This window comes from Anabas testudineus, chromosome 17 (genome assembly GCF_900324465.2).
Source record: "Anabas testudineus chromosome 17, fAnaTes1.2, whole genome shotgun sequence".
Taxonomy (NCBI): domain Eukaryota; kingdom Metazoa; phylum Chordata; class Actinopteri; order Anabantiformes; family Anabantidae; genus Anabas; species Anabas testudineus.
Genome location: NC_046626.1, coordinates 2,276,712 through 2,299,538, shown reverse-complemented (window position 1 = coordinate 2,299,538; position 22,827 = coordinate 2,276,712). Strand labels below are relative to the sequence as shown.

At 39.2% G+C, this 22,827-nt stretch overlaps 1 protein-coding gene across 1 annotated transcript; it reads right to left on the bottom strand.

The window, feature by feature from the left end:
* Positions 1-343: 343 nt before the first annotated feature.
* On the bottom strand, positions 344-22,603 carry LOC113171992 (E3 ubiquitin-protein ligase RNF31). The gene is made up of 23 exons (XM_026374746.1): positions 22,406-22,603; positions 21,870-22,016; positions 21,004-21,159; positions 20,421-20,477; positions 19,778-19,976; positions 18,821-18,983; positions 17,923-18,059; positions 17,623-17,795; positions 13,665-13,898; positions 13,388-13,567; positions 13,117-13,278; positions 12,794-12,979; positions 12,243-12,449; positions 11,986-12,159; positions 11,402-11,500; positions 8,890-8,979; positions 8,316-8,430; positions 7,265-7,377; positions 3,497-3,607; positions 2,912-2,960; positions 1,365-1,461; positions 980-1,145; positions 344-761 (listed from the first exon to the last, which is right to left on the bottom strand). The coding sequence occupies exons 1-23, from the start codon at positions 22,601-22,603 to the stop codon at positions 711-713; spliced, it is 3,264 nt and encodes a 1,087-aa protein (XP_026230531.1). The 3' UTR covers positions 344-710.
* Positions 22,604-22,827: the final 224 nt, after the last annotated feature.

Here is a 22,827-nt window from a genome sequence, read left to right as displayed (position 1 = left end):
ACCAATTTTTATCTTGCCTGCTGTGGTTTTAGTTTTATTAGGGGAGTACATGTGTATGAAAAGAATTTAACATGTTTTCCCAAGAGACTCTCACTCATTCAAGTTATTGAGTTCAGATGATATAGTACGACGGTTGGTCATTGCAGTTTTGATCGACCTGTGCCTCCCAGGATTCTAGATGGTATCATCTGGACTCAGTTCTTCAGTGTGATATTTGAAAATGGGGAAGACACAGAAACATAGAAATGTTTAATGCCATTCATACAGCTTCTGTATAAACTAGAACCACAAGAAGCAAGTGTGTAATTGCCCTTTAACTTTAATTTCTAATTGCCATTAGGAACTGTCAGCTCAGATACAGCACAATAACTATCATATTAGCAACTGACTGCCAATCTTTAATGAAGCCAATTGATGCTTACTTTAAGAAACTTAAGCTGAAGGCCCTGAAGCACACAACCCACACTGTGGGGAGATCTGTAGCATGCTATTTGTGTGTATTATTTCATCTCTAGCATTGGCAGTTTGATTTGAACTGATTTGGAGTTATCAGTGAAACCATATTATCTTGTGTTTTGAGGTTGAATAAATGCTAGTTAAAGCATTTACGATCATGCTACATTGGTGTAATACGCAGAGAAAAAGAGAATCATGTACTGGTCAGCTCAGTCCAACTTTCCTTGGGCACTTGTATACTGTGGGAAGTTTCATTATTTTTTGCGTGGAACCTTGTCACCAAGTGGTACTTCATCCATCAGTTTCTGCAGAGAGAACAGTCACAGTAGTCAGTTTCACGATATGATACTTACATCTGGATCGACATGCATCAACTGCTCAACAGACCCACACTGTTGTTCATACAGCAGTGGCGCTGATATGGCTAAGACACATGATCAAGACCCATCAACACATACTGTATATGCACACACACACACACACACACACACACACACACACACACACACACATACAAACTGACCTCGAGCAGCCTGCTGTAGTAGGTGAAGCTGTCCTCTCCTTCCCTGCGGGTGTCGTCCACCTTGTACCTTCTGCAGGCCAGCAGAAGCTCATTGGAGCTGTACAGGGGGGCTGGGTCAATGGAGTGGCTGTTGATCAGGCTGACCAGGTACTCCCGGTAGTGCTTCCTGGATACCAGTACACCATCACGTTAACACAATCATGCTGATACTGATAAACTTGTGGCGTAATGGAAAAAGCCTGAGGACCCAGTAAGGTGAACAACAATTGCATCTTGGGAAATTTTAGTGATTCAGGGCTCTGAGACACACACAGTTGCACATACGGTGTAAACCCCCGCCTCAGTTGGACACAAGGACAAATGATAGTGCATAAAGACATCATACTCGCAGAGTCCGGCATGTCCATGTTGGGTCTGAGCTCCACAGGCTGAATCTGTCTGCTGCCCTCCTTCATCCTTCTGCTCTATCACCCCACACAGATCTGAAAAAGAAAGGGAAGATAAAATATTATATTATATTATCATTATGTTCAATAGATTTAGAAGTTTAATATGTTCACAGACTGGTTAAAAGACGAGGGGATGCTGCACCGTGGTAGAGATGACCCTGTACAAACTGTGTGATGTGTTGCTGCCATCAATTTCAAAATGATCTTATTTTTTCTCAAAATGATCTATTTCTGCACTTCAAACGTTAGGAATGTTTTATATGTTCTACTGTGAATAAAATATGGGTTAATGAGATTTGCTAATCATTAACTTCTGTTTTTAAGTAGATATTACACAGCGTCCCAACTTTTTGGAAATTAAGGTTGTAAAAAATGGATCAAAGATACTGTGGAAGAAATTGGCACATAATACACATAAGAACAACCACAAAAACCTTAAAAAAAAACCTAAAGCATAAACTTACATAAAGGGTTACCAAGTAATGTCAAAGACTTTAGAAATTCACCAGTCTACAATTAGGCAAACAATCTACAAATGAAGACACTTTGGGACATTCATTAATGAGGTAAAGAAGCAACCCAGACTGAAAAAGATTTGAAGGCATCATTGGAACTGGCTAACATCTGTGTTCATGAGTCTATAGTATGTTTGCCAAAGAGCACATTGACACACCACAGCAGTATTGGCAAAATGTTCTGTGGACTGAAGAAACTATATTGAGCTACTTGAAAAGACACACATCTGTACATCTGGTGTAAACAGGGCACTGCATATCATTATGAAAACATCATCCCAGTCCTAAAGTATGGTGGAGGAAACATTTATTAATCAAACATTAATTCCAAAGGTTTACATACTTTCTCACCAGCAATATGAGGTTTTTATGGTTGTTCTCAATAAATACATGAAAGATCAGATTTTCTATTATTATATCTTATTTTATCTTTTTTTATTTGAGGCACATTATATTTGTTAATACCCTTGACTTAAATTGACATCACTGCTCCTGTTATCTCAGCTCTAAAGACTGTAAGCTAATGATGAAAAGCTGTACTATTACGTACTATTATCATATCATCACTTCATCACAGCAAAAGTATTTTAAAACTATATCACAATCATTACATTTGTATTGGACACTCCTAATTGGCAACAATGTGCCATATGTAACTGAGCTCGAAATATCAGGCGCTAGTTTACACATGTAGCTAATTTTATTTTAGTTTTCTTTATTCAACTATAAACTTTGCACTTACGCTTGCATGCAAGTGTAAGTGAGTGTTGTTACTAGGATTTCAAGTATGGAGAATATATTAGATTTTCTTTTTTACTGGAAAAGCATTATCTGACCATATGTAAATAAGCACAAATTGAATTTATGAGTCACTGTGCATTAAATTTAGTGTTTATAAAAAAAAAAAAAAAAAAAATAAGATGCAACATACAGATTACACTGGATTACTATCATGAGTCCTGGCCCACCTGTCTGTGTTCCAGGAGGGGGCTCAGTGTTGAAGACCACTCCATTATTCTGAGAGTCAAAGAAAAGCAAAACACTGGTTACTAGCAATAGTATGTTTTTCACACTTTTGTACAGTACAAAGCACAAAACTGGAAAAATGTACTTTCATTATTAGACAGAACTCAAATCTACAGAAGAAAGTTCCCATTCACTGGATGTGAATGTCTGTGGTCTTCTTTTGGGTCAATCATGTTTGCTGTTGTGTTTATAGATAGTTGGTGGCAGGAACTGTTTTTGTTTTTGCCTCTCGTTTATGGAAGTAAAAGTCATATTCCTTTTTCCCACAGACACTTGTGTCTCTGCTGTGTTTAGTATTTTGGTAATTCGTCCTGTGAAATGTTACATTTTCCAAAATTGTGTTGTGCTGTGTACCTCAGGGCCACTGTAGTTTTTGCATTGGAAGACAATCATTAAAATGACAAGAGTTTACCCAAGACAGTACCACGCTACACTGCAACATAAATCCACCTCCACAAGGGAATTCATCACAGTCACATCGCATTATACAGAAATCTCAAAATGTGTGTGTGTGTGTGTGTGTGTACCTGCAGTAAAGCCTGCAGTCTGGAAGGCTCCCAGTCTCTCAGATAGAAAAGGCAGTCTCTGGGATGATGGGCATGTAGACCAGATACACTGCACTCATCCACTGCACAGGTCTAACAAGAAGCCAGGAGTATGTAGGACATGTCGGTTATCCACTCACATCAGCAACGTCAATGTTAATCTAGTGACCTTATACATCTGACATCTAATGACGACTCTCTCTCTGTAGTTACACTGATCTCTGTCCTTATTTTCATTGTTGAGAATTTTTCTTTGCCACATTTTTTTACAATTGAAAGTTAGTGAAATAAATCAGGATTTAACATTTAAAATACATTATTTTCTTAGTGAAGTAGTCTTACTTTTGTACCTTATGTACCTTAGTATTAAGTAAGGTAAGTAAGTAATTTAGCTTGTATTCGGACTATTCTTAGGCTGTACTATTCTGTACTTGCACTTCGACCTTGTAGTTTAGACCCATAAAGCGTGGCATTTATAAATAATTCTAAGAACTAATAAACAATATCATTTTAAAATTGTAATTTTCTGTTTATGTATTTATAGCGTAAAATAAGTATAGAACACATCACCTTTTTACATTTACATTTAGTCATTTAGTAGACGCTTTTATCCAAAGCGACTTACAAGTGAGGAACAAGGCAAGCAAACAAAATCTAAGTCAAGGAGAAAAACATCAAAGCAAAGTGCTATCAAAAAAGTGTTTCTGTTTCAAGAGATGTGAGAACGAAAGAGTAGAAAAGTTTTTTTTTATTTTTATTTTTTTATAATTTATATATAACATAATATATATAAATATATATATATATATATATATATATATATATATATATATATATATAGTACAGACCAAAGGTTTGGACACACCTTCTCATTCAAAGAGGTTTCTTTATTTTCATGACTATACTTACTGCTTTGCACACTCTTGGCATTCTCTTGATGAGCTTCAAGAGGTAGTCACCTGAAATGGTTTTCACTTCACAGGTGTGCCCTGTCAGGTTTAATAAGTGGGATTTCTTGCCTTATAAATGGGGTTGGGACCATCAGTTGTGTTGTGCAGATGTCAGATGGATACACAGCTGATAGTCCTACTGAATAGACTGTTAGAATTTGTACTATGGCAAGAAAAAAGCAGCTAAGTAAAGAAAAACGAGTGGCCATCATTACTTTAAGAAATGAAGGTCAGTCAGTCCGAAAAATTGGGTAAACTTTGAAAGTATCCCCAAGTGCAGTCACAAAAACCATCAAGCGCTACAAAGAAACTGGCTCACATGTGGACCCCCCCAGGAAAGGAAGACCAAGTGTCACCTCTGCTGCGGAGAATAAGTTCATCCGAGTCACCAGCCTCAGAAATCGCAGGTTTACAGCAGCTCAGATTAGAGACCAGGTCAATGCCACACAGAGTTCTAGCAGCAGACACATCTCTAGAACAACTGTTAAGAGGAGACTGTGTGAATCAGGCCTTCATGGTAGAATATCTGCTAGGAAACCACTGCTAAGGACAGGCAACAAGCAGAAGAGACTTGTTTGGACTAAAGAACACAAGGAATGGACATTAGACCAGTGAAAATCTGTGCTTTGGTCTGATGAGTCCAAATTTGAGATCTTTGGTTCCAACCACCGTGTCTTTGTGCGACGCAGAAAAGGTGAACGGATGGACTCTACATGCCTGGTTCCCACCGTGAAGCATGGAGGAGGAGGTGTGATGGTGTGGGGGTGCTTTGCTGGTGACACTGTTGGGGATTTATTCAAAATTGAAGGCATACTGAACCAGCATGGCTACCACAGCATCTTGCAGCGGCATGCTATTCCATCCGGTTTGTGTTTAGTTGGACCATCATTTAATTTTCAACAGGACAATGACCCCACCTCCAGGCTGTGTAAGGGCTATTTGACCAAGAAGGAGAGTGATGGGGTGCTGCGCCAGATGACCTGGCCTCCACAGTCACCGGACCGGAACCCAATCGAGATGGTTTGGGGTGAGCTGGACCGCTGAGTGAAGGCAAAAGGGCCAACAAGTGCTAAGCATCTCTGGGAACTCCTTCAAGAATGTTGGAAGACCATATCAGGTGACTACCTCTTGAAGCTGATCAAGAGAATGCCAAGAGTGTGCAAAGCAGTAATCAGAGCAAAAGGTGGCTACTTTGAAGAACCTAGAATATGACATATTTTTTAGTTGTTTCAAACTTTTTTGTTATGTATACAATTCCACATGTGTTAATTCATAGTTTTGATGCCTTCAGTGTGAATCTACAATTTTCATAGTCATGAAAATAAAGGAAACTCTTTGAATGAGAAGGTGTGTCCAGACATTTGGTCTGTACTGTATATAAAAAAAAAAAAAAAAAAAAAAAAATTATATATATATATATATATATTTCTAAAGGTGCTATTGACATGAAACTTTACACCAGATGTTGGTAACAACCCATGCAATGTCCTTGAATGTCCTTAAATTAAGTTTTTTGTAATATCTCATTTGTTGTACCTGATTTGTTACTGTTCTTCAGAAAGAACAAGATTTATTCTGTTTCATTTATCTATTCACTTTTTTTTAATTCTATTTGAATTTGTGTTTGTTGTTTTGTTATGCGTACTATTTCCTTGTGAAAATATCCAAACAAAGGGCAGGTTCAGGCAGTGACTAAGCAGGATCATTTTAGGACAATCTCATCCAGGACAAATTTTTTTGGAAATGCATTCGTACTCATATTTCATTCAGGTTTTACTTAGTTTATTTCTTAAAGTTACTTACTGTGTCGTTTGTATTTTTTTGAATTCACTGATATTTTCTGAAAGGAATATACAATATGTAAGTATGTATATAGGGATGTAATAAAGGATTTGTTGGTCTGTAAATATTTGCGTGTATGCACAACAGAGGAGTTGTTCCTATTTACTTTAAGTCATTTGCTTGTGATGGCAAACCCGCTGGCAGATGTGGTCCTGTCTTTATTTGAAACAGTTTGTTGGAGGCAGGCCCTTTTTTCTATTTCTTCTTGTTTATCTCATAGTATATCTCAATATAATTTAGTGCAAAGTCTTCCATTATTAAGAGATGCTCCTGTTGTTATAAATAATGAAGCATGTCCATTGGGCAAATTGATAATCAAATAAGCTCTCTATCTGCTAATCTGCTAATATATTTAATAGCATAGCTTTGGATTAGATATGATGGGAGTGGATGTCATGGAAAGTTCAAGCACCTGCTGTGTGGTGTGTTTTTAATTGACTAGCCAGATCATGTTAGCGTGCATAAAAGCCTAACAATGCTATGACTTAAATGAAATAGTTGTTCTGTTTTAACAGCAATTAAAAGCATTAGTTAAGCACTTTCCAGGAATCCCACGTGGAGTTGGAATTGAAGTGTCTTGTAAAGTTAGCATATGGGTTATTTTGTGGGTCTATCAATAAAAAGTGTTTGCTCATTCTGTTTTGTTTGTGTCCATAGCCCCATTGCCACATTTAGTCAATGTAGTTTGTTTATTTTGGCTTATTTTATTCAAGATGAAGGAACCTTGGTTGTTTTATCCCATTTGTCTTCTGTTTCCTCAGGTATTTATGAGCAATCAGTTTTTGAGGTTTCAACAAACCCTAAACAAATCAGTCAAAAACAAATTAGGTGATGTGTCTGTTTGTTTCACGAATCAGTACTTGGTGATGTGGTAATGTGTGGACCATAATTTCATAAAATAAAATACTTTCTCCATTGCTCTTGGTAGTTACACTAGAATGGAAAATGACTGACTTACAGTGTGGAAAGGGTTGTTGCAGCCACTGCAGAACTGGTAACGACACTGAGAACAGCAGAAATGCATGCAGCCTCCTTTAGACAATGCATACTGAAAGCGACAATTAGGACAGGCTGCGGGGGACGGACAGGAAGTGAGTTGTGAGACAGTAGAGAGAAAATAGATGGGAAGGAAGAGTTTCAGTGCATTTAGGAAAATTATTTTCATTGAATATATAAATATGCTAACATAATGCATTTTTCAGCCACATCCCTGTGACTCCCACAAGAGTCACAGGGATGTGGCATTCATTGTGAGGTAAGCATCTAGGAGGCAAAAGATGTTACCTTTATGTTTGTCCTAAACGCCAACTTCTCTTGATCACATTATCAATTAAACAATTGAACTATTGTAAAGTAAACATATAGAACAATATAACAAATGTGAAATGTAAAATTTCCAAGAAAAGCATGTACAAGAGCTGTTAATTAGATAATTTCATAAATTAATTTGATTGATTACAGCCAATTATTAATTATCTTATTGCACTTAACCACAGAGTCTGTTCTCTCTCCCACTATACTGTAACTGTATAGCAGAGGTGTGATTTCTCTTTCTGCTTGTGCATGTCCTTTAGAGTGAAAAATAAAATAGTTTAACAAAGTTTGGTTGGAAATTGCTGTGCTGCTGCATTGGAAGTTCACCATTTGTGATTAATTGTAATCACAAAGAGCTAAAGTAAGAGTAAAGAGTAAAAAAAAAAAAGATGCTGTGAAAACAGCTGAATTCTTGCTTATTCTACAAAGATTGTCTTAGATGGTCCAAACAAATGATGATTAGTTAAGGAAGCATGATTAAGGTAATCTCAATATTCTCTAAATGTTTTTGTCTATGGAATTTTCTTTAGTTGTGTAATAATATGTTACAGCGAATACTGGATGTCAATTATGTTTGTCAGTTTCAACTTATTCAGGATATTAAATTGTGCTCTTTCTTTTGGCCATGTCTGTATTACCTTCAACAACTGTTGCTAAAAAATAGTAGTGAGGTGTGTGTATGTGTGTGTTCTCACTGATGCCATTGTCTCTAAGGTATCCAGCAAGACCCTGCCTCTGATACTCTGGATCATTCTCTCTCTTCCATGATTGGTACTGTTCACAGGACAGCCCTGCATGTTGAGACTCCCACTGCAGAACAAGTACAGAAACACACACTCACTGTACATTGCACTGAAACCATGTGTCATTTGCCTAATTAAATCAATGCGTCAAGGGGACTAAAATGTTAGGCATAGCATTAAGATTAGGCTAAACTGATAAACTATGTTTGACATTATAATGAAGTGGTGGCTAGTGAGGAGGCTTCCAGTGACTAATAAACTGTCCTATCCATGTTGATCTAGAGAATAGTAAAGAACCAATCATTCTTCTCTATTTTGGAAAAATGGTAAGTTCACTACTCAGCAAAAACTCAGATTGCAGCCTTCACTAAAACAACTTTATAACGTCATCACAGACATTCAGGCCACTGTCCCATTTTTGTTGTATCCACATCATTTATACTTTCTTTTCTGCAACATTTGTTCTAATGTAAATTTAATGACTGTGGAAAGAAGATATGATTACAAAAATATGCAAGATACTTACAGGCCTTTTACATTGAGCACAGAAACTGTTTCGACACTGAAAACAGGTAACCTTCAGCTGGTCTCCATCATAGATGAACCCATATGAACACTGAGAAGAGGCAACGATGTAAAGTTATCAGTTTGGTAACTATATTCAACAATAAAAGAAAAGTAAAGTCATTATTTTACAGTGGGGTTTAAGTCAGAAGGTCACAGGTGCCTGATGTGGCAGCAACCCTAAAAACTTGTTGATGGACATTAACAGTAAAGTAGGCTGGTTGCGGGTTTCAACTGTGGGACTAGTTTTAGGATGCTATAAAGAACAACTTTTAGGGCTAGAGAATAGTTTCAGTTGGCCTCAAAGAAGGTGTGGTAAACCACAAGACAACTCAGGAAGGGCCTTAGCTGTGTTCTGCAGCAGAAGAGAACTGTGACTCTGACAAGGGGTCCAAGGTGATGGGTGATACTAAGCCTGTCTAACATCTCCTCTGAGGAGAAGTCAGAGTCTGATAAATTACAGTAAGCATTACTCTTCTTCTGCCAGTTGCTCAAGATTCTGGAATCTTGAGGTCAAAGACAGCACTTGTGGTACCTACTGCAAACATCAGTAGGTACTAGGGCAGTTTACAGTACAGTATAAACTGGCTGGCTTGTGAGTTCAAAAAGTAAACGAATAACTCACGAATGAGGGTAAAGTACAGTGCATTTAAAGTATTCACAGCACCTACCTTTTCCCACATGTTGTCATGTTATAGCCTTACTCCAAAATGGTTTAAATTCATGATTATTATTATTTTTCATTATTGTACAAACAATACTCCATAATTAATGTGAACGAAATTTGATTGAAATTCAGTTAATTGGACATGATTTGGAAAGGCATACATCTGTTTATATAAGGGGTCACAGTTAACAGTGCATTTCAGAGCACAAACCAAGCCATGAAGCCCAGAGACAGGATTGTATCAAGGCACAGATGTGGGAAACGGTACAGAAAAATTTCTGGGACATTGAAGGTCCCAATGAGCACAGTGGCCTCCATCATCCTTAAATAAAAGAAGTTTGGAACCACCAGGATTCTTCCTAAAGCAGGCCAAATGGCCAAACTGAGCTAAGCAGTCCGATCAAGGGAGAAGGGCAGTATTCAGGGAGATGACCGAGAACCTCATGGTCACTCTGAAAGATCTCCAACATTTCTATATGGAGAGAGGATAATGTTCCAGAAGAGCAACCATCTCTGCAGCACTCCACCAATCAGGCCTGTATGGTAGAGTGGCCAGATGGAAACCACTCTTCGGTAAAAATTCTCTTGTATGATGAAACAAAGATTAAACTCTTTGACCTGAATGCCAAGCATCATGTCTGGATGAAACCAGGCACCATTCACCACCTTGCCACTACCATCGCTACAGTAAGCATGGTGGTGGTAGCATCATGATGTGGGGATGTTTTTCACTGGCAGGAACTGGCACATTGGCAAGAAAAAGTATGTGATTCATACTTCATGGTTTTCTGCATTAATTTGTCATACAATGTAATCTAATCTTTATCTAAGTTAATAGTATTAACAAATATAATTTACCTAAAATAGTAGCACAAAAAGAAAATCTTTTATGTTTTCATTGAAAACATTCATAAAAACCTCATAGTGCTTCCTCTTCTCTATCTCCCTCTCTCTGTACTGCTCTGCGGGTTTTCTCAGACTTAGAGCTGTATATTTCCAGAATGCAGTTGCTGGTCCTACCGACTTGCCCCGTGTTCTTCCAGCTTGTTGTTGTTTTTTGTTACCTGCTGTTCTTTTCTCTCTCCTCTTTCCACTCACCCCAACCAGTTGAGGCAGATGGCCGCACCACCCTATGCCTTGCTCTGCTGGATGTTTCATCTGTTAAAGGGAGTTTCCACTGTTCCTCTCCACTGCTTGCTCAAGTAGGGTTGTTAGGTTTTCTGTATAATTCTGTATACAGTAATATTTTGTGAGGTCTTTAACCTTAAACACTGTGCCTTAAGATGACATCTGTTGTGATTTAATGCTATACAAACAAAATTCATTTAGTTAAAAATTTGGAAAAAGTTAAGCACTGTAAAAACTTTCTGGATGCATTGTAACGTATATCAACCTGTATATTGAATATTGAAGTCAATTTACATTTCAATTTTGTCCTCTGGCAGACACTTTTATCCAAAGCAACTTACAATGAGGTACAAGGTACAAAGGTAGGCAGGGTAAGCAGGGTAGGAGGTTTGCCTAAGGACCTCTACTGGAGGTAGGCCACAGCTGGGATTCGAACTCTATGTCTCCGGCATGGAAGGCGGCGAGCTTATAACTACACTATCCAGCAATTAATACTCTTGACTTTGATGAAGATCAGATCACATTTTTTGACAAATTATTGCAGAAAACCATTCCAAAAGGTTTCACATAATTTACCTTGCCACTGTAATTGCTGTGTACTTTGTTTCTTAGCAGTGACTGTGTTGTTCATTGGGGCCACATAATTTATGTTGAGAAAAGCAACATATTATGTACTCACATGAAAACACCAGAGGAACTTGGGGTCCTTGATTAGAGCCTGCTCTGTGAGCTTCTTATGGAAAAGTTCATAGACTTCTGGCTCCAGACACTCTCGAAGCTGAATCACAATCACAATTAGGACATTAGTGCCTGATAGGTAGAAAGAACTGAATCACCAAAGAAATGTAAATATGACTTCTACATTGATTATAAGACCGGCTGAGACCCACTGCTAATTATCTCAGAGTAAGAAAACAAGTAGGGCAGGGGTCCCGAACTCCCTGCTGTAGAGTTCAATATTAGTTCATGTAAATTACTATTATGAAAAACTGTCTGGCCCTACTCTGCTGGAGTACACTGTAGGCTGCTCTACAAAAGAAACAAAGTCAGCTCTAAGTAGTGGAAGGTCAATATATTTTTATCAATTACTTAGTACTTAGTAACTTGAGAATGCAAGTGGTCACTATGTGACAAAGTACTAGCTTTACCTATCTCACAACGATACATTTTGCTGTGCACCTTTCTGCTGTGACCAGGCACCAGTATTAGTCCATATGTCATTTGACACCGTTACATTGATGCTACCTTCACCTGCTACCCTACCTGGATGTCCAAGGTGGAGAAGTAACTGTTGAGGTGTTCAGGGTCATTGATGTCAGGCTCCCAACAGACTGGACACACCATGTCCCTGATGTGTTTGTCCCTTACAGCAATGGTAAAGTGTTGCTTGAAACAACCACAGCACACTGAACACTGGCACGATGTCAGCGACTGCATCTGGAGAAGAGGGAGGGCAAGAAAAGGACTTAAGATATGTTTTAGTTCTGCAACACTCAGAGAAACATTCAGTGTCTCAGTACCTTGCTGTGGGGGAAGACAGAAAGGCAGATGGGGCACTCTTTAGCCAGCACTCTCCTGATAAATTCCCTGTCATGGGACTCTTTTACAGCCTGCACTACATCTTCAAGTGAGTAGGGGGCGCTGTGCTCCAAAAGCAGTGACAGTGCTAGCTCACATCGACCCCAGCTAGGAAGATCATACACTGCTAGTAAACTTCGACATGTCCGCTGGAAGAGAAGAAAGCCTTAATTCAGAACAAGACAAACTTCACAAATCCTAAACACAGCTAAAATAAAAAATCTAGCTTCCACTGCTACTACCCCTAACCCTAACCACTTATGAAGTGTGTAACCAATGTTGTGCATGTTCTTTTGTTTTGTAAAAAACTGTGTTTTCCGGATCAAACACATAAAAACAGACAGATAGGTAACACTACTGTTGTTTTGAGATTAAATTGTGCTTATGAGACTGTGAGTCTCACAAAAGGTTCACACAAGACTTGTGTGCTGCTATGTGCTGTACACTACAGTTGAGACATGGCGAAAGGACTGGTGTGTGGATCTGCTTTCACCTGTTTGTTAGGATGATGGATGTCTATGGGAGGCTCAGGCTTGTCACTCCAAATACGCTTGTGGAAGGGCTCCAGAAGGGGTCGCTGCAGCAGGGCCAAGGCTCCTCTCACCTCACCCCCACTTTGCTTCAATACCTCGTGACAATGAGCCTCATCACTGAAGCCCAGTGCACACAGCTCCTTTACCTGGCAGGACAGGATGAGGAAAACTACTAGACTATACTAGAGAAAAAAGAATCTCTTTTTTCAAGACAAAAAGAAGAGCAGTAGAATATTATAGTGCATCACAAAACATTTTACTTTTTAAAAGACAAGCTTGTCACCTTAGAGTGTCTGTCTCTCAGAGCTTGTTTAGCAGCTCGCTCAGTGTCACCACCTGCTGTCAGCCAGGCTTGTTTAACCTCGGCCATGGACAGCTGGACCACACTTTTAGTTTCTGAAGGTTCCCCGTCTTTCTCAGAATCTTTAGCTTCACATGACCTGTTCTGTGTTAGAGGACAGTAAATCACTAACAGAAAACACTACTGACAGTGACACTCATAACAGAAATGCATGATTTGATGAAACACTCTGTACTGAGTGAAGCATACTGACTGTGCGCTCTGTTGTGGTCTTGTCAGACTTAGGGGAGGATGTCGCTACTGACATCTGGATCTGCTCTAACAGCAGTGGAAGCTCTGTCTTTATCCACTTGCAGAGGGGAATGCTGCTGTCCCCAGCTACCCTCATGCTCGTGTACACCTCCTCTGGACTCACTCCTTTCTTCTCCCCATCCTGACACACACATAAAGGACATGTACACTAGAATATAAATTCTAAATGTACAGCAGCATAGACCACAGCATAATAGCAGATGATGGAGATGACTTGCTCTAATCAGCTGAATCAACTTTAGTCCTTCCTCCTTCATTATCTTCTGCCGCCAGACGTCCTGGTCTTCAGGAGCAGGCTCTTTGGGTTTGATTGGCAAGGCGGGAACCCTTCTGACAGGAGAGGGAGGGCGCAGCTTCACAGGCAAGGGTGCAGGTTCAGGACGAGCCAGGTCACACATTTCACACACTGTTGCAGGGGAGTAGTTCAGATAGGTACAAAACTGACACACCCACTGGTTAGAGAGAGAGAGAAAGAGAGAGAGAGAGAGAGAGAGAGAGAACCAAGCCGAATGGTTGCCAACATTATATAAAACAGGTGTATGATATACCAAATAATCTCAGCTTGCATGAACTCAAAGAACAACACCTTTAAATCTACCCACACATTGCACACATTATGCTAGTTGACATTCAGGCTGAACACCATTGTCCTGAAGTGTCATACAAGTGCATATTTAAGTGAAATATGAGCTGTTTCTGACTGATTTGGTCAGTTAAGTAGCAGAGGGGGTTGTTAACAGTTTCAGGTGGACGTCTCTCATCTTTTCTGACTGTTTTTCACTAGTTTTGCATTTGGCTAGAGTCAGTGTCAATACTGGTAGCAGGGGCTCATACATGGACCCTAAGAGGTTGCACAAACAGTCCAACTCCATCAGGATGGCACATCAACATGTACCATTGCCAGAAGACTTGCTGTGTCTCCCAGCACAGTTTCAAGAGTATGGAGGAGATTTCAGTGGGCAGGCAATTACTCTAGGAGAGCTGGACAGGGCTGTAGAAGGTCCTTAACCCACCAACAGGACCAGTATCTAGTCCTTTGTGCACGGAGAAACAGGATGAGCTCAGCCAGAGCTCTACAGAATGACCTCCAGCAGGCCACTGGTGTGAATTTCTGACCAAACAATCAGAAACATACTTCATTAGTGGCCTAAATCTAATAGAACACCTCCAGGACATTATGTTTTGTTGTTTTGGCGATGTCATGTCAGCAGGATGCATCTCAGATGGTCTGGGAGCTCAGTGACACCCTGGTCTGGAAAAGATAACCCAAGACGCCATTCGTTGTCTCATTAAGAGTATGCCCTGACGCTGTCATGCATGCATACAAGCATGTGGGGACCACACAATCTATGTAGAGTATCATTCTGAGTTGCTGCTGTTGTATTTTTTTTTTACTTTGATTGCTGGGTATCTTTGAATTTAGCCCTCTGTAGGTTGATGATTTTAATATCCATCAAATGTGTCATCTTTTCATTCCCACTACCAGTCCATATCAGTATAGATATCAAACATGATATTTTCCTGAATTTGAGCAGTGTATAAAATAAGGAAAACAACTAATTACATTTGAATATAAATTAAATGCTCAGATTCACTTTTTATGTAATTTATTGACCACAATAAGGAACTGTTAGTCTTTGTGACATGTAGCCAGCAGGAAATTCCAACAATCCCTGGAGTTCTTAGCCACAACCCAGTTACTTTTAGTTTATCCAGTAAATCCTCTTCATTTTTACACAGTCTCAGTAGAAAAACAGGTTGAAACCCATTAATGTGCAGGTTATAAAACATCATGTCATATTCCAACGTGAAATTCCCAGAAAAAACTAATTCCTAGGTTTCAAAACTTGCATGCTGTAGATTGATCTTAAATGTTCAATAAAGAGAAAAAAGTTCAAGTTTTAAGTTATTTTCTTATCTGAGCCTAAAGTGCAGCACTTAACTGAATGCATCAAACATCACTCAGGAGTATGTTCTTCCTGACCTGCCCCAGGTTCAAGAGTGTATTCTTCAGCTTCTTTAAAGTAAAGGGTAGACTGTAACAGTTGTGCAGTAACTGGGTATGTCTTTTACAGAACCTTTGACAAAGCAGAAAGCTTCAGTCTAGAGCCGATGTATTTATCCTGTAGCAACCACAAACACAGATCAAATGAAGGAAAAATTCATTTTGTGCGATGCTGCTGAATGGCACACTGTCACTCTGTGTAGACTGTTGTGAGAGAGGTTAGTTTTACACTACTGACGATGTGTTGTTGCAATAGCAATTCTATCAATTCTGTATACAGTTGTATTTTGTTAGGTATTAAACCTTACACTGTAAAGTGCCTTGAGATGACTTCCGTTGTGATTGTATAAATGAAACTGAATTAAATTGAATGCTGTAACTCACTCTGATGGATATGTAAGAAATCAACTCCATATGACTTGTTCTGGGAAACAAAGCTTTTCTAAATATTTTCTCCAACACTGTGTATTACTTTCCTTTAAATGAGCAGACCATATCAATTAAATATTGGTAGTATGTCATGTGATGTGCTAGCTGAGACCTGTTGTGATGACATTTTAAACTAAAAAAGGTCTTATTGATGTTATAGCTTTCATCCATATATTTACATCCAAATTTATAAAATAGTTACCCTCTTTGCAAAATCATCAATGTACTGGGATTAACCACATTTTTGGAAAGCTGAGTTCCATTTCTCTTGCCACACCCAGGCCTGATTACAGCATACCTGTTGAATCAAGAAATCACTTAAACAGAAGTCTGTCTGAAAACTAGCATGCTAAAAGATCTGAAAAAGCAAAATACCATGCTGTCTAAAGAAATTCAAGAACACATGAGAAACAAAGTAATTGACATGTATAAGTCTGGAAAGGGTTACAAAGCCATTTCTAAGGCTTCGGGACTGCAGCAAACAAAGGTGAGAGTCAACTTGGAACAATTGTGAACCTAACCAGGAGTGGCCGGCCTACCAAAATTGCTTCAAGAGCACCATGACCACTAATGCAGGAGTTTATAAAGAAGAAAGAAACTGGAAATGGCTTTCCCGGATGGAAGGATCTCACATTTGCCAAAAGAAACAAAACCAAAACATTTTAGATTATTCCCAACACTTTTAGGCAAATATTCTGTCAACTGATGGTGGTGGTAGTAGTGTGATAGTCTGGGGCCTAGTCAAAGTTTGAACTTAAATACAATTGAGATGCTGTGGCATGACTTTTTACACATGCCCTAAAACCAACCAATGTGACTGATTTAGAATTACCAATTTTGTGAGTGGCTCAAAATTCCTCCACAGTGATGTAAAAGACTCATTGCCAGTTATCAGAAACACTTGATTGCAGTTGTTGGTGCAAAGGGTGGCACAAGTAGTTATTAGGTTTAGGGGGTAATTACTTTACTACAGAGGCTCAGGCAGGTTTGGACAGCTTTTTCCCTTTAAAAAATACACTCATCTTTTGATGACTGCATTTTGTATTTCTTCGGGTTGTAATTGTGTAACATTGGAATTTGTTTGACGATCTAAACCATTTAAGTGTGACAAACATGCAAAACAAAATTACAATACAGTATTATGGTTTTGGGAGAAAATATGGAAAGGCTATGAAGGCTTGTTGGAGCTATTAATCATTTAATACTGTCTCTACTTGCCTCCTCCTTGTTTCCTGATAGTTTTCCTTTGGGCAGCTTGTTACTCAGAGACGTATTGCAGAAGATAAAATTCACTCAACTCTACCTTTTCCTTTTAAAACTGTTTGTTAGTATTGTTCCTATCTCATGTAAGGTGTACGGTACTCTCTTACACTGTAGGCAGCGGCTCCAAACATTGGTCAAGGTCAAGGCACAGTATCCTAAGTGATCACCAACTATGCCTACCCTAACCATTGCTTGTTACGTGGATCTGGTGTGTTTAGCCAACCATTAGGTGGAAGTGCATATATAGAAACAATTGTGTCTTTTAGATATATTCTACCTAACCAAACAAACTAGCTAGCTGAAGTTACCTAATAACATTTAGCAGCACAAGTTACTGTTATGTTAACAAATCACACGTTTTCTAGAAATGGTGGTTTGGATGGGCCACCCCAGTACTTTAAAAAAGTGGTGTCAAATAGAACACAGAAATCCATCCAATGGTTGTTGATATTTCAATGACACACACACATAAAACTGACCTGGCTGTCAGGATCACCTGGCATGCCTAGTACTGGTGCTGGAGGTCTTGGCGGGGTGATAGGTGGGTGTGATGGTGTCACGGGAGGTCTTGTGGCCAGACGAGGTCTTTCACACACCTCACACAGAATACTGCTCGCTGCATTCACCATGGTACAGCTCTTACACTGCCACTCTGAGGAGAACACATGAACACACACGTCCATTAGTTAATTATACTTCAATGAATACAATATCAGTTAAGTCAACAACTATGTCCAATGTGACAACACAAGTAGTGAGTGAAGAGAGACAGCACAGACCAGTGATGGTGGCAGGCGGAGCTTCGTCTGCCTTAGAACTGATGGATTCCAAGCGAGGGCGCTCGCACTCCTCACACAGAACATCCTGGACAGAGTTGACTTTAGTGCAGTGAAGGCAACGCCAAGTGGAAGAAGAACTGAAACGCAGTGATGCAAGAGTGTTGTAAAATTTTGTGTACAATACACAATACCTGAATACTGTACATATTGGTTATGTTCACATACTATAGTCATGCCTAAACTTACACTCACCTCCATAATGTCTGAACTGTGACTAGAAACTGCTGTGATCAACTGTCCACAAAGTACAGCATTTGATTGGCTGAACTTGTTTAGTAAGTAACACAAACCCTGAGCACAGCACTGCAGGTTCCTTAGCCAGATATTATCATATTCATTTATCCTACATTGAAATAATGATCTATCTCTCTGTCAAGGGGTTTTTCAGTAAAATAGACTGGAATGAAATGGAACCATTTCGTATATATATTAAAAAACAAAAAACAAGAAGCACATACAAGATGGATCCAAATGGGTATCATGACAATCCAGCTATAACATATGATCCACCATCTTGCCTATTGTCTTTTGTTCTTTGGTATCAGGTCCAGTGAAACATAATGGTTCAGGAGCTCAACTGCATTGGTTCACTAGAGGATACCGGGTTTGGTTCTGTAGTCCCTGAACTGACCTGGATGAGAGCTCAACTTGTTGGTTGAAAAGCCCTATCAAAGGAACAACAACAACAACTGATGGCACATAACCATACATGGAGAAAGAAGCAGTGGCTCCCCAAGACACCTACCCCTGCTAAGACCTTTACCTTATTAGTTAGAGAATTAGTAAAACAGTACTGGCTATTTCCCCATTTTATATTGTCCTAACTACTGATACTGACCAGTGGCTGCTCCTGTTTTTGGATGATGATGAGACAGCTGTTCGGCAGTGGTTGGCCCTATCGGGGTTTGAGTGGTACAGTCTGTCACATTCTGAGCAGAGCCCCTGGAGGCAGGTGAGGCAGTGTGCGGAGATACGGAATATTCCACAGACTGTGCAGTTTTCTGAAATAGAGATGACAAGGCATCGTACCAAAGAAACGCTGTTGCTATCCATACAAATACACAGAAAAATCTGTATTTTGCATGGTAAACAAATACAATGTGTACTGTTTCACTTTAATTGTCTTATTTCAGTCTGTTGATCTGTATCACAAACTACAAAAAAGGATTTTCTGAATAATCTGTAAACTATAGAAAACAGTAAAATAGACAATAAAAAGCACATAAGGAAATAACTGTTTCTGGATGGTGAAAAATTAACCATCAGCAGTAATGAATATATTGATGAATAAAAACTCTGGCATGACTTAGTAATGTCCTTGCATGCTTTCAGCTGTGCTAGCATAATTGCAAAATGGTTTTCTAGTGATAAATTATACTCTTAAATTGATCAAGTCAAATTAGTAAACCACTGGAACACCTTGTGGACAGCCTAAACCTTGTGGACAGCCTTACCACAAGAGTTGAACCTGTTATAGCTGCAAAGGGTGGACCGACATCATATTGAACCCTATGTTGAACCCTATGGATTAGGAATGGGATGTCACTTAAGTTTAAATGTGAGTCAGGGCAGGTGAGCGAATACGTTTGGCAATATAGTGTATGTGGGAGTGTTCAAGAAGTAGGCAATCAAATTTCTGTTTCTGTGCTTATTTTGCAGCCTGGTGCTTGTTGTACAAATCTTACCAGCATATCTGCTGTGATCACTCTGGTTATAACTCTAGGTGCTGCCTTCAGCCTGTTAATTAATGCCTGTGTTTTTGCACCATACAGTCAAACAGTGTTTAATTCCTCACCAGGGTGTTTGTTTGAAGAGGTGGAAAAGACCTGAATGGATCTGAGATTTTGGTAGTTGGAGGACAAGGAGTGACCATGGCTCCTCTCTCTGGAAGAGTGATGGTGGAGGGGGAAGGCAAGAGACTTAGTCTGCCCATCTGAGCGGCATGGAGTGGAGGAGGAGTGGTAGATCACAGTATCAGTGTTTAGACCCACATCCTAAGAGGAGAGAAGAGTTGACAGCACAGGTCACCATAGACTTCTAAGTAAGAGATAGTTTATTCAGTATAAAGAAGTAAAAGTACCATAATTTCACCGGACAGCATAACTTCATTAAACAAAGTACACAGTACCAGTGTTACATATGTAGTTCCTCTGCATGCCACAAAACTTCTATGTGCCTGGTTTGGATTTATCATTATAGCTCTGTGCTGGTGATCGCCAGGGGCAGAGGCATAATGTTTTTGGGGTGTCTGTCCATCAGTACGTCCATCCATACTTACAGTCACCCAATTCTTGTGAATGCAAAGAAAGAAACACTTGGAGGGACCCATGTCTCTGCACTGATTAACACAAAATTTCAGTGTCTGCCTGTTGGCTTAAATTACCCTGTTAACTGGAAAGATGACAAACACAGTGGTAATACAGTATGATGGACTTTACCTTGTGTCTTAGAGTAGGGATGATTCTCTCATAAAACTCAGGGTGGGGATGAGCCTCCTGGGACCAAAACACATAACAGGTGATTACTGATACCTTTAATTTTAGTAATAAATTACACGTACACTATACTAGGGTGGATATACTAAATAAGGATGGCAGCACTTGTTGGATGCAGAATCTGGGTTGGTTTGGCAGAAATTTAGAAATGATGTTTGGCATTTGGTTGGAGTTCAGTCAGGTAATTGCAGTTCACATTAGGACTACTTAAATATAATAAAAAAGATGACTGGAACACTCAAATGTCTGAATTATTTAATAGTCAAGGAGACTGACCTGTAGGTCTAGCATGAGTGAACATACTATAAAGAAAGTGGGGTTTGTATGTTCTCCCTGTGTCTGTGTGGGCTCTCTTTGGGTACTCCCACCATCCAAAGACATGCATGTTAGGCAATTTAGGTGACTCTAAATTGCCCATAGATTGTCTGTGTTTAAACTATGACTCTCACACAGTGAACTGGGATGAATGACTGACTGACAATGACTGATCAGCTAATACGAATGCTGAAGTCACTCTCACACACACCTTGATAAGCATTTCAAGCTCCATCCTCAAGCTCATCACTTCAAGTGTTACTGCAGCAACACGGCCCACATCAGGATCCATGACATCATCAGGGAAGCTGAGTCCATCTGGTTGCTGATTGGAGTAACCATAAAGACAAAGCACTGCTCGTCCTCCCTGGGTGTGGAAATAACGAATAACTATATCGCCTTCCATAACAGGACAGGGCAGAATCAGTTAAGTTAAGCCTTTACACTATTACTTTAGTCTTGTAGAGGTATGGGATCTCCTGCATATTGATTTGTTTTCCAAAGAAAAACAATTTTTTATTCAATGCACAAACTATTTTACCCATTTCACAAACAATAAAAATAATCAGATAATGGGGTGCTTTAAGAGGTGGTAAAATAGGAGATTTGTACAGAGTGGAAGGGACCTTGAGAGAGGGAAGCTATCAGAATTGAGAGCTAGAATGCCAGAGGTCTGCCAGGCTATAATTGCTGCAAAAGGTGTTCTATATTTTTTTTGATGAAGGAAAGCTTTGAAGAACATATTCATCATTTCCATCAAAATCATTATTTCTAACTCGAAATAATCTAATGTCAGCTGACAAATATCTATGTCAGCATGTCCTGTTCTTTTGCTATATTTCTTATTCAGACACATTTTATGTGTATTTCCTTAGAAAACAAAAAAAAACAACATGAACAAAACAAAAAGTGATCCCACATTTTTGAGTGGTAGTGTATATTCTAAACCTAAGCCTTACACTGATATGCATATTAAGATTTACATTGGTTCTATATGTATCATTTCCGTACTAGAAAGTAAAACTGCTGTCTAGTCTAGCTCCCTTCCCCTACTTTATAATCAATATTTTCCATTACCTGAATAGCATCAACAGTGGCTCTAAACACTGGGTTGTTGTGTTTCACTGTCCTCCAGTACTTGGGCCTGTTGGGATTTGTCAAGTTACAGCCATACTTTTCCAGGATATTCAGTGCTGTAGACAAGCGCTGCAGAGAAATAAGAGTCTGAAGAAGAAGTAAAGAGGACAGCACAATTAGCTAAAAAGCAAAACAGCCTTAGGGTTAAACAGTCTGAAACAGAATTATGTAGTTAACCTCATAGCTGACCATTCCCACAGTTTCTGGGGCCTAACTGGGAACCAATTTTTTTTTTTTTAAATACTAAAATCACTTGAAACACATTCACTAATCTGTTTTATATTTTAGTTTATTTAGATAACTTGGTAGAGTTCTGTTTTCACTATGAGATGAAAATTTCTGCTGGCATCAAAAAATGTAATCAACAACGATTCATTGTTTTAAAACGCTAATACTTCCAAGAGGTGTGAATCCTTTTTTGTAGGCACTGGAAGTCCAGGTGGGAATGTTGTGTATGTGCACTTTTTCTCTCTCACCTCCTTTCTGTTGCTACCAAAGCTGTTTTCTATGACCATGGTTTCTGCAGCAATATGGCGATATTTGGAACAGGGTGGTAAAGACAGATTAGCCATAGCCATCACTCCTGCCCGCACCTCGACCACCCTGCCACCAGAGTACAGACACACTTCTGCCCGACTCCGTACCTCTTGTAGCTGTTCTGAGAGAGACGGCATTCTACACACACACACACACACACACACACAACATGTAAGCCGCAATTCAAAATATTACAGGAGTAATAATAAATATTAAACATATTCACCACCACTTTGATCCTTGAGTCTCTATCTCTCAGATTACATCAACTTCTGTAGAGACACTGTTATACCTACAAAGTCTGTGCACTGTTCAAATCCCAAATAACAAACCCTGGTTGGCTAGTTAAGCCTTTCCTTAA

Bases quoted from the DNA above. Each gene is read 5' to 3' on its own strand.
- LOC113171992 (XM_026374746.1), bottom strand. From the start codon at position 22,603: ATGCCGTCTCTCTCAGAACAGCTACAAGAGGTACGGAGTCGGGCAGAA. The intron at 13,899-17,622 runs GTCAGTTTTATG...CTCTCTAACCAG, and splicing joins CAGGTGATCCTGACAGCCAG to TGGGTGTGTCAGTTTTGTAC. The intron at 762-979 runs GTCAGTTTGTAT...TTCTCTCTGCAG, and splicing joins ACTACAGCAGGCTGCTCGAG to AAACTGATGGATGAAGTACC.